The sequence below is a fragment of the Anolis carolinensis genome, chromosome 1 (genome assembly GCF_035594765.1).
Source record: "Anolis carolinensis isolate JA03-04 chromosome 1, rAnoCar3.1.pri, whole genome shotgun sequence".
NCBI lineage: Eukaryota > Metazoa > Chordata > Lepidosauria > Squamata > Dactyloidae > Anolis > Anolis carolinensis.
Window position 1 is genome coordinate 106,810,577 of NC_085841.1, and position 12,304 is coordinate 106,822,880.

Consider the following 12,304-nt stretch of genomic DNA (forward strand, 5'->3'; position numbering starts at 1 on the left):
TCATTAGCTATCAAGCTTTCCTTAGGAAATAAATTGATTTCTATAGGAAGAGGCTATCACAACATAGCATTATCCTCTGCTCTGTCATATAAAACACATTGGTTCTCTTTTTAAAAAGGTATTGTCAACATTTATAATAAAATTAAACTTCAGTATGAGTTCATAAACCTCCATAATGAAATAAAATTGTTAGGTTTAGCAAGTTGTTTCCCATTTAATAATACTTTCCACATATTAATAACACTATACTGTTAATCTTTTTGCTGCTTCATCAGTTTGCTATAGAAATATGATAGCCAGACAACTTTCCATTCCAGTCTGAACGTGTTGACATTTTCCCATTATTATATCTATTTCCCAGCCCATTACATTTTGCTGTGAGCTGACACTCTTCATATTCATCAAAAGGATCTTTTAAAAATCAAGCTTTTTTGGTTTGCATGTTTTACTAAAAATATTTTTAAAACTATTAAAAGAACTCAAGACAAACAAAAAGTTAAAATGTTCCCTGTCTCTGCTGTAATTCTTCAAATATTTGAGGCTTTCCTTTGATTGTCAGTAAATGTGTAATTTTAATTTTTTCAGCCCTTTTCATGCATGTATGTCTGATATAAGATGGGAAATGCTGCTTTGAGGAACTGGATTTCATTGTTCTGAATTGTTGGTTTTGTTTTTTAACAAACAGCTATTCGAAGTCATTCCCCAGCCAAGCCTGTTCTTATATTTGTATCATCTCGACGTCAAACGAGACTTACTGCTTTGGAGTTGATTGCTTTTTTGGCAACTGAAGATGATCCAAAACAGTGGCTGAATATGGATGAAAGAGAGGTAAGTGCACTGACTGAGTGAGGTGAATGTGATTATTTCTTGGCAGGCATATAGTATTAAGAGTGAGTTCCATTAGGAAATTCTCGTTTGGTTTGGCCATATCTCCCTTCCTCTTTAACAATATTTAAATATTGATATGGGGTACACAACATTCTTATTTGCTTAATGTTAATTTAGCAGTTATGAGTGGCCCTTGTTCATTCCTTTTCTAAAACTAATCCCCTTACCCCTTCCAAGACCTTCATCGGAGATAAATACAGTATAAATAACACTATTACCTATAGTTAAATCTAACAGGGTGCCCCTTTTGATAAGGAATTCAAACTAGAGTTTCACAGTTGATGGTGACAGGGGAAGAATAGAAGAAATTGGCATTCTAAAACAGAGAAGCTGGGAGGAGAGAGAGTACACTATAAAACATAAAAGGGACCTCTCTAGTTCAGCATTCTTTTCACACAGTGATCAGCCAGATGTTTATAGAAAGCCCACCAAAGCAGCACATGATTGCAATAGTGCTGCTGTCAAAGGTCAGATGCCAGCCAGGTAGATAAATATAGTTTATTCAAAAATAACTCAAAAAAGCTCCACACAAAGTCCAGAGAGCTCACAACACTTTAACTTCAACATAAATAAACAGTTCAGAGCAAAGAAATCTCAAAAACACAAGCCGGAATATAATCCGGATTATCCGGAGATGTAATCCGGATTAAAACCAAAGTGCTTGAAAACAGCTCAAAATTGCAAGGCAGAGTCAAAACGGCAAAACAAGCAAGGGCAAGAAATCCCAAAGGCCCAAAATCTCCCCAAAACACCAAAAGTACAGCAGAAAGCCCAAAACTAAAGAGAAAGCCCAAACCGGGCTAAAGTTCTTCGCCAAAAGCGGCGCAGGCAAACAAAGCAGGAATAGCAGCAAGCCGCTGCAGAGTCGAAAGCCAAGCCAGATGTCAAGGGAACGAAATGTCGTAGCGAAGTCAAACCGGTCCGGAGTCAGGATTGGAGAACAGCGTTGGAGTCGAAGGCGAAGCCAGCAGTCAGCCATGGAAATCAGCCACGGAGATGGGAATGATGCCAAGCCGAGTTAAAGAGCGAAGAGATATGCCAAGTTGAGTTCCAGTCCAAGGTCCAAAGGGTGAAGTCGTCACAGCAAGGTCCACATTGCGGGATAACACAAAGAGCCAAGACAACGGAGGCGAGCAACAGCTAATGCAAAATAGTAATAACAATGCAGTCCAAACAGAAAACCCACACAGTTCCAGCACATCGTTGTAGAATAACCAGGATCAAACTTACATCGGTTGCAAAGTCCCAAGCCAGTCTTCGGAGTCAAATACAGGAAACCCAATGGCGCCCAACAACACCTTGCCACACGCAAGGAACAATGGCCAAAAAAACCCCAATTTATTTATGTTTCCTTGGGTGTCCAAACAACAAAAGCCTTAGGAACAGGTGTCCCAAGCTCCTCATCAGAATCCGAGCTCCAAACAGCCAATGCCTTAGGATCAGGCGTCCCAAGTTCCTCATCAGAGTCAAAATCACTCTGCCTACGCCCAACCCTGTCCACACATGTGGAATCGCCCTCATTCCTCCAGGCAGACCATGTGGGGTCTGCTTCTGAAGAAACCCAAGCCTCTCCTGCGTCCTCAGCATCCATGGGCCCAGTTTCCTCCCCAAGATCCTCCAGAGCCCGTGCCCAGTCTATGCCAACCCCTTCTGCCACCACCGGATCCTCAACAGTCATTTCCACCTCGGGATTCCCTTCCAACTCCCCAAATGAATCCTCATCTGAGGATTCCTCATCTATCTCCCTGACTCTCTTCCTATGTAAATCTTCCAGCGAGCCCTCCTTGCGAGGATTCTTCCTTTCCCCTCCTGATCCTACCATTATCACTCACAGCCTCAGAAGACTCATTCACAACAGCTGCTTCTGATCCTGGAGGTAATGTGTAGCCAATGACTCCTGGTGTTGCTCCTGATTCTTTTATGGTATTGCACAGAATTCCGCATGTGCAAGCTATGAATTCTGTTAATAATGATGTGGGTTTCCTGGGAAAGGTGGAGGAAAGAACTGGAAAATATTATGAAAAAAAATAGTTGTTTTACTGAATATGTAATAATGTAAAAAAAACATATATACTTCCTTGCCTATATGAGCTTGCTTAAATGTTAAAATCTTCAAGGAAAGGTATCTGCTTCCCAAAAGGTAGTTTCCCTGGGTTCAGAATTGTGTTCAAAACATGGAACAAAGATAATGGCTTCATGACCATGGTCTACTCTTCCAAGAGGATGGACTACTGGCAAGTGATGGGGTGCATCTCACACAAGTCGGAAAACATCTTTTTGCACACAGACTCACAAACCTCATCAGGCGCACTTTAAACTAGATCCACTGGGGGAGGGGAACAACAGCCTGGCGAACACTATATTACCCACAACTACAGGGAACCGCCAAAGGGCTAAACGGAGGGCTGCACAAACACAGCAAAGACCAAGTACAGAGAGCACAATAATCCCAAATAAACAGCTCAAGGGGAGGTCACAGGGGCTTACATGTCTTTACACTAATGCTCAGAGCATGGGAAATAAGCAAGATGAACTCCAACTCTTAGCACAGCACCACACATACGATGTCATAGGCATCACTGAAACCTTGACAAGGCCAGATCAGCTACATCCAAGAGTATTGAAGGAACTAGCGGAAGTTATTTCAGAACCACTGGCAATCATCTTCGAGAGTTCTTGGAGAACAGGAGAAGTCCCAGCAGATTGGAGGAGGGCGAATGTGGTCCCTATCTTCAAGAAGGGAAAAAAGAACGACCCAAACAATTACCGTCCGGTCAGCCTCACATCAATACCAGGCAAGATTCTGGAAAAGATCATTAAGGAAGTGGTCTGCAAACACTTAGAAACAAATGCAGTCATTGCTAATAGTCAACACGGATTTACCAAAAACAAGTCATGCCAGACTAATCTGATCTCTTTTTTCGATAGAGTTACGAGTTGGGTTGATACAGGGAATGCTGTGGATGTAGCGTACCTGGATTTCAGTAAGGCCTTCGACAAAGTCCCTCACAACCTTCTGGCAAACAAACTAGTAAAATGTGGGCTAGACAAAACTACGGTTAGGTGGCTCTGTAATTGGCTAAGCGAACGAACCCAAAGGGTGCTCACCAATGCGTCGTCTTCATCATGGAAAGAAGTGACAAGTGGAGTGTCGCAGGGTTCCATCCTGGGCCGGGTTCTGTTCAACATCTTTATTAACGACTTAGACGAAGGGTTAGAAGGCACGATCATCAAGTTTGCAGACGACACCAAAATGGGAGGGATAGCTAACACTCCAGAAGACAGGAGCAGAATTCAAAACGATCTTGACAGACTAGAGAGATGGGCCGAAACTAACAAAATGAAGTTCAACAGGGACAAATGCAAGATACTTCACTTCAGCAGAAAAAATGGAAATCAAAGATACAGAATGGGGGACGCCAGGCTTGACAGCAGTGTGTGCGAAAAAGACCTTGGAGTCCTCGTGGACAACAAGTTAAACATGAGCCTACAATGTGATGCGGCAGCTAAAAAAGCCAACGGGATTCTGGCCTGCATCTATAGGGGAATAGCGTCTAGATCCAGGGAAGTCATGCTCCCCCTCTATTCTGCCTTGGTCAGACCACACCTGGAATACTGTGTCCAATTTTGGGCACCGCAGATGAAGGGAGATGTTGACAAGCTGGAAAGCGTCCAGAGGAGGGCGACTAAAATGATTAAGGGTCTGGAGAACAAGCCCTATGAGGAGCGGCTTAAAGAGCCGGGCATGTTTAGCCTGCAGAAGAGAAGGCTGAGAGGAGACATGATAGCCATGTACAAATACGTGAAGGGAAGTCATAGGGAGGAGGGAGCAAGCTTGTTTTCTGCTGCCCTGCAGACTAGGACACAGAACAATGGCTTCAAACTACAGGAAAGGAGATTCCACCTGAACATCAGGAAGAACTTCCTCACTGTGAGGGCTGTTCGGCAGTGGAACTCTCTCCCCCAGACTGTGATGGAGGCTCCTTCTTTGGAAGCTTTTAAGCAGAGGCTGGATGGCCATCTGTCGGGGGTGCTTTGAATGCGATTTCCTGCTTCTTAGCGGGGGGTTGGACTAGATGGCCCATGAGGTCTCTCCCAACTCTACTATTCTATGATTCTATGATTCTCAAGATATATTAATGTAAAAGTTGACACTAACTGACTATTGAAAAGATCTGAAAGAACTGTGTCATATCACCCAACCCTTAAAAAATGAAATATGATTTTCACCTTTTTGGGTCATATTACATTCTATCCCATTCCCACAAATGTATAAATATTCTTTGTAGTGTCAGTCCTCAACATAAATCTGTATTGCATCTGAAGAAGTGGGTTTATATCTACGAAAACTCGTGCTAAAATTAAAAACAGCCTTGTTTTGTTTTTGAATTCTCCCCCCGCCTTTCAGTGTACAGACTTAACATACCTATGAATAGCTAGGGAGTTTCTTGAGAAAGTTGAAATCACTATTTTATAGTTTGGGCAGCCCTCTTTTGCTTTTATACTGTTAGACCTCTAATCATTATTCCTCCTGGTTCTAAACATGTATGGTTGAATAGAATACTGTTTTTGCGCAGTCCCAAGTCTTGTCTCTAGCCCGTGCTGACTTTGATGTTGTGGGACAAGATAAGACTTGAAAATGGATTGTGTAAACAAATATTTGGTGTGTTGTACCATAACATTCCAGTACTATTTAAGGGTCATCTAGGAGCATCATTGTCATCATCATTATCATCATCATCATCATCATCATATTATATTGTGGTCAAGTATGATTGTCTTCCAAGAACAGAGTATTTGCAGTGGGTCTGTAAGTGACTGTGGAGATCTACTCTGGATCCACATGGTCTGCCCTAAAAAGGACATAGATTTCCAGATGGAAGGTGGTCTCAACAAGGGTTTGCTTGACATGCCTTCTTCTTGGCACATTTCTCCCTTTTGCTCTCTAATTATGCCTCTTCAAAATCCATGGCATCATTGGTAAGAGCAGACCTCCAGTCAAAACACTTGAGGACTAGTACTCTGTGTTTTTTCTTCGTGTACTCTGTGAATGCACACTAATGGAGAAGCTGCGCCTGCGCAGGTTCCGACGGAAACTCTTCCAAGCTGAAGTTCAAATTTTGGCGGTAACCACGCCCCCCTTCCCAAGGGGCATATAAGGCAGCCCCAGGCGCCCGCTCTCCAGTTCCTTTTTTTCCGCCGCAAGGTTCACTTCGGACTCTTCGCATGTCTACTACTCGTTTCAAGCGTTGCACGCAGTGTGCTGCTAAAATTCCTGACTCGGACGGCCACGCCAAGTGCCTCTTCTGTCTTGGCGAGGCTCATGTGGTCAGTACCTGCCGTTTTTGCCTAGCTCTCACGGCTCAGGCCAGAAAGAACAGAGCCGCTAGGCTTAGAGCGGCGCTCTACGAAAAATCTCTCGCGCCAGAACCGACTCCGTCGACGTCGGGTACGTCGGCGTCCTCAACTTTGAGAGCTATGTCGGCACCACCAACTAAGCCTCCGGCAGCCAAGGCTTCCTCGGTCTCGTCCAGAGCGTCCAAGACCTCCAGGGCCGCTAAACCGGTCAAACCACCGTGTACTGTGACGACGGCGACCGTGTCGACCCGCTCCGGAAAGGTGGGACCTTCCTCGACGTCGAGCTCTCTGGCTTCGGTGACCTCGATCCGCTCTCGTATCGGTTCCCCTCCGTCCTCCTCTGCTATCAAAATAGCCTTTAAAAGGGCTCACGAGGAGTCTCGTCGAGCGCAATCCGACTCAGCTGTGGTTCCTCCCACACCTGGCAAGTCCTTGAGGGTTGCATCCAAGCAACCGCCGGCGAAGAAACGGCTAACTCAGCGCTCCTCCTCCTCGGCCTCCTCAAAGAAAGACCCGCCATCTTCCTCGACAACTTCCTCGAGAAGGTCTTCTCCTATTGTACCAGCCCAGAGGCCTAGAGATGTTTCTCAGTCTCCATTGCACCCCCTGTCTGATGGGGAGCTGCAGGACTCACCCCACCACTCTACCCAAACGGTGGTCAGGGTGCCGGTGCCGGAGCCCCTTGCGCCGCCTCGCTCGTCGCGCCAACAGCTCTTCCCTCCCACCTCGACACCGGAGCGTGGCAGACAAACGGCTCGCCTGGCTCGGGCAGCCCAGGCCTCAGCCTCTAAGGACCTTCGGCCTCCGGCCCTCTCTTCCCGCGAGGCCTTGCCTCCTCCCGAGACTGTGCTGTCTTCTCCCCCTCAGTCCCCCCAAGGGGCTGAGGAGGAAGATGTTGATGTCGACCGCCCAGACTCTGTCCTCTCGGCCTCGGTGGTCTCTCTCGGTCTCGACCTCTCTCCTCCCCACGACGCGTATGAGGCGGACCCGCCTTCTCCTACTGACAATGTTCGTGCTTTCGCTGAGCAAATGGTCAGGATGGCCGACGCCCTGGGTTTGGAGATCAAGCAAACCTCCAAAGCAGTGTCTGACCCAGTCTTCAAAAGGGTGCAGGCCCAAGCTCCGCCGGCCACGCTACTCCCCTTTCTGCCTTATCTGTTGGACGTTATCCAGGCCTCCTGGAAAAACCCTTCCTCCATTCCTCCGACCTCGAAGAGGATCGAGACTTGGTACCGTACCGACGATGATACCCTGGAGTGGCTCAAACACCATCCCGACCCTAACTCCCTGGTCGTTAAGGCCTCTCAATCCTCAGGTCGTCAGTCGAATACTCCGGCCGACAGAGAGGGGAAGCGCTTCGACGCCGTGGGTCGAAAACTTTATTCCGGAGCCCTTTTGCTTTGCCGCATGGCGAATTATGGAGCCTGCATGGGTGCCTACCAACAAATTATCTGGGAGAAGGCGCAGCCCTTCTTCGCTAAGATGTCGGACGAAGACCGCTCCGTCCTCACTACCCTCCAACAGGAGGCAGACTCGCTCGCTCACCACCAAATACAAATGGCGAAGCATACAGGTGATACTGCGGGTAAAATGATTGCCCACGCGATTTCCATTCGCCGCCACGCCTGGCTGAGGTCTTCGGGTCTCTCCTCATCTTCCAGACAGGTCATTGAGGACCTTCCCTTTGACGCGCTCGGACTGTTTCACGCCGGTACCGATGACAAACTCAAGTCTAATCATGACTTTAAAATTCTTGCGTCTAAATGTGGCGACCAACCTCAACCTCAGCGCACTCGCTGGTTCCCGCACCGTTCCCGCCGTTTCCCGCCGCAATCTTTCAGACACCATTCTTTCAGGCGGCCTTCGGGCTCGAACAATCAAGCCCATCACCAACCTCGCCGGGGACCTCATCCGCAAAAGCAACGCGGTCGATCCACCCCTGCTCCTCCGCAGCCTAATCGGCGTACCTGACGCCAACCCCTGCCAAAGCTCCTCGCCCGCTACCGTTGTAGAGCCCACGCTGCCTCGTCCCTTCGGTATCTTTGCAGACCGACTAGCCCCTTTCTACAATCAATGGGACTCTATTACTTCAGATGCATGGGTTCTCCGCATTGTCCAAGACGGCTACGCCTTAGAGTTCATGGACCTCCCTCCTACAGGTCACGTTCTCCACTCAAACCCTTCCCCAGAGATACTGGCCGAAGTCGAAGCGCTACTGGCCAAAGGCGCTATCCGTCCCTCCCCTCCCGAACTGGACCCTTTAAGTTTCTTCTCCAGATACTTTACAGTCCCGAAAAGAGGAGGCGGGCTACGCCCGATTCTGGACTTAAGGGCACTCAATATATTCATTCGCCCCTCCAAATTCAGGATGGTCTCTATTGCCTCTATCCTCCCGATGCTGCAGCGGGGAGACTACTTTGCCTCCATAGACTTACGAGACGCCTACTTCCACGTGGCAATACGAGAGGCGCACAGACGGTTCCTATGCTTCAAAGTTCTCGACCAAACCTACCAGTTTACCGTTTTGCCCTTCGGTCTCGTCACGGCCCCGAGGGTCTTCACCAAGGTTGTCGCCGCCGTAGCGGCCCACCTCAGGCTACATGGCATCACGGTCTTTCCTTATCTGGACGACTGGCTTCTCGTCGGGCCCGACCCGGTTCTTCTCCAAAATCACGTCTCTTTCACGCTGCGTCTTCTAAAATCTCTCGGCCTCCAACTCAATTCCGAGAAGTCAAATCTCTCCCCGTCAACCCGAATCCGGTTCATCGGGGCCCTCTTCGACTCCGTCGCAGAGACTGTGTCACTTCCGTTCGACAGATTCCTGGCTCTCCGCCACCATATCGCCCTTTGTCGATCTGCCCGGAGGGTCAGAGCCCGTGTCATTCAGGTCCTTCTAGGCCACATGGCCTCCACGGTTCTCACGACCCCGTTTGCCAGGCTGCGCCTTCGGACCCTGCAAAGGTGGTTTATAGACACTTTCAAACCGTTCCACCACCACAACTCCAGATACCTGTCGGTACCGTCGTCCGTCCGCCAGTCTCTCTCATGGTGGATGTCTCACCAAAACGTGTGCAAGGGCCTTCCTTTCCATCCAGCCCCGCCATCGCTAACCATAACCACAGACTCCTCCACCTACGCTTGGGGAGCCCACATGAACGGTCTAACGGTTCAAAATCTTTGGTCCCCGTCAGAGAGGGCCAACCACATAAACTTCCTCGAACTTCTCGCCATTCTCAAAGCCCTAAAAGCATTCTCCCCCCTCATCCGCCACAAGTCCATCCTCATTCAATCGGACAATCTAGTAGCAGTATTCTACATCAACAAACAGGGTGGTACGGGTTCGAGGAAACTGATGCTCCTCTCCTCTCGTCTCTGGATTTGGTGCATAGCCCACGGCGTACAGATCTCTGCAATCCACCTACCGGGCGCCCAAAACGGCTTAGCGGATGCCCTCAGCAGGATGACTTCTTCCTCTCACGAATGGAAGCTCAATCCCGGGGTCCTCGACGGTCTGTTCCGCCTCTGGGGGCGCCCTACTCTGGATCTCTTCGCGTCTCCCCACAACGCTCAGCTACCCCGCTACGGAGCGAGGCTCCCCCCGAACTCTTTCCCCGGCTGCCTAGGGGATGCCTTTCTTCTGGACTGGTCGGCGGAGATGCTTTATCTTTTTCCACCGATTCCCCTCATACCGAAAGTTCTCGAAAAACTTCTCTCGATCTCGGTCACGGCGATTCTCATAGCTCCGGCCTGGCCCCGCCAACCGTGGTATCCAGCCCTTCTTCGCCTCTCCAGAGGATCGTTTCACCCTCTGCCTCTCTCGCCGCACCTTCTCTCACGGGAGGACGGCAAAATTCTTCACCCGGACCTTTCTTCCCTTCATCTCACTGCATGGAGGATTCTTACCTAGCCTCTCTTCCGCAGAATCTGCAAGACGTCCTGCGGGCAGCCCATAAGCCGTCTACTACCAAGGCTTATTCCTACAAACTCTCTCGCTTTCATGCCTTCCTTCGATCCCGTAACGTCGACACCTTCCCGACCTCGGTATCGGTGGTCCTCGACTTCCTCATGACTCTCGTCGAGAAGAAACTTTCTCTTGCCTCTATAAAAGCTTATCTCGCAGCTCTTTCCTGGTCTTTTCAGCACCACGGCCAGCCATCTCTTTTTTCTCACCACCTGATCAAAACCTTTCTCCGGGGCTACAATAACATCTGCCCGCCGTCGCTACCACCTACGCCGGGCTGGAGCCTCGAACTTGTACTTTCTCAACTGTCTTCTGCTCCCTTCGAACCGCTTGCCTCGACCGATCTACGCCTGCTCTCCTGGAAGTTGGCCTTTCTGGTGGCGATCACGTCGGCACGACGGCCATCCGAGCTCGCTGCCCTCAGAGTCGACGAGCCTTATCTTCGTTTCCACCATGACCGCGCTGTTCTTCGCCCGGACATTACCTTTCTTCCTAAGGTGGTGTCAGCCTTCCACCTCAACCAGGACATTGTCTTACCAGCTTTCTTCTCTAACCCCTCCTCTCCTCTCGAGCAAAAACTGCACCTTCTCGACGTTCGGAGAGCACTTCTTTTCTACAGGGACCGTACTAAGGACATTCGTAAGTCACAAAGACTCTTTGTCGCCTATGCCCAGGACAAGTTGGGTAATCCCATCTCTTCCCAAAGACTGTCCCACTGGATCGCTCAGGCCATTGAGTTGGCCTATGAACTAGCCAAGCGACCTCCCCCTCCTTCCATCCGCCCGAGGTCGACTAGGGGCCTCTCGGCGTCGACCGCCTTCCTTAGGGGTATTCCGCTTGACTCCATATGTAAAGCGGCTATCTGGTCAAACCCTCTCACGTTTGTCTCTCACTACAGGCTGGACAGTAAGGCCCTTAAAGACTCGGCCTTTGCAAGATCAGTACTCTCATCTTGCCTCTCCTGACTCTCAGACGTTTTTTCTCTTCATATTCACCCACAGGTGACTCTCTATACCTCTCCTTCAAGTTGGACGGGGTTTTTTCCCCATACCTGCCTCTAGGGATATGTTTTTTTTTTTTCCCATGATTGTATTGAGCAGTTGCTCTGTTGCTTTGTACCGCCTCGTTGGCCCTGGCGGATATGCCAAAGACCAAGATGTGTTTGTCCCTCTCCCCCTGGGAGAGCGTTTATATGCACTACGCAATTGTGTATTTTTCTCTATCATGTTTATTGAAAAATTCCTTCCATGTTATGTTCTTCTTCTATGATGCTCATGTTGCATTGCACTGGTCCTTTCGGACAATTTATTGCACTGGTCCCTTGGGACGGTTATTTTTTCTATGTCCTAATAAACATGTGTTTGGACATTCACTGATTGTCGAGTTTGCCTTGTCCCACCATCCGGGACCTTAGCGTGTTAGTCTCCATTAGTGTGCATTCACAGAGTACACGAAGAAAAAGGACAGGTTGCTCACCTGTAACCATGTTTCTTCGAGTGTACTCTGTGAATTCACACAAACCCGCCCTTCCTTCCCCTCTGGCAAACCTCTCCCTTTCTCGTTGCCTTGGCGGCGTAGGAACTGGAGAGCGGGCGCCTGGGGCTGCCTTATATGCCCCTTGGGAAGGGGGGCGTGGTTACCGCCAAAATTTGAACTTCAGCTTGGAAGAGTTTCCGTCGGAACCTGCGCAGGCGCAGCTTCTCCATTAGTGTGAATTCACAGAGTACACTCGAAGAAACATGGTTACAGGTGAGCAACCTGTCCTTATGCCACATCTTTTAAGGTTAACTTTACGCCCATCTTTAAATCTCTTTTGCTATCCACCAGCATTCTGTTTTTCATTCTTGAGCTGAGAATAAAGTAACTTCTTTGGGAGTTGTGGGCATTTGGACAATGTGGCCAGTCCAGCGAAGTTGATGGCAGAGAACCATTGCTTCAGTGCTCGTGGTTCTTTATTCTTCCGGAATGCTGGTGTTTATCCACCTGTCTCCCCCAGAGATTTGCAGGATTTTTCAAAGGCAACGCTAGTGAAGTCTCTCTAACAGTCAAGAGGGACACTTGTAGGTGGTCCATATTTCGCAGGCATTTGTTTGATAT

General features: G+C 48.9%; 1 protein-coding gene across 1 annotated transcript in view; it reads left to right on the forward strand.

Annotated features, from left to right (window-relative positions):
- ascc3 (activating signal cointegrator 1 complex subunit 3) overlaps window positions 1–12,304 on the forward strand; it is a 370,189-nt gene that overhangs the window by 250,728 nt on the left and 107,157 nt on the right. The window contains exon 30 of the mRNA XM_003215509.4: window positions 686–828. Coding sequence (XP_003215557.2) covers window positions 686–828 — 143 coding nt within the window. The remainder of the gene's footprint in view (window positions 1–685; window positions 829–12,304) is intronic.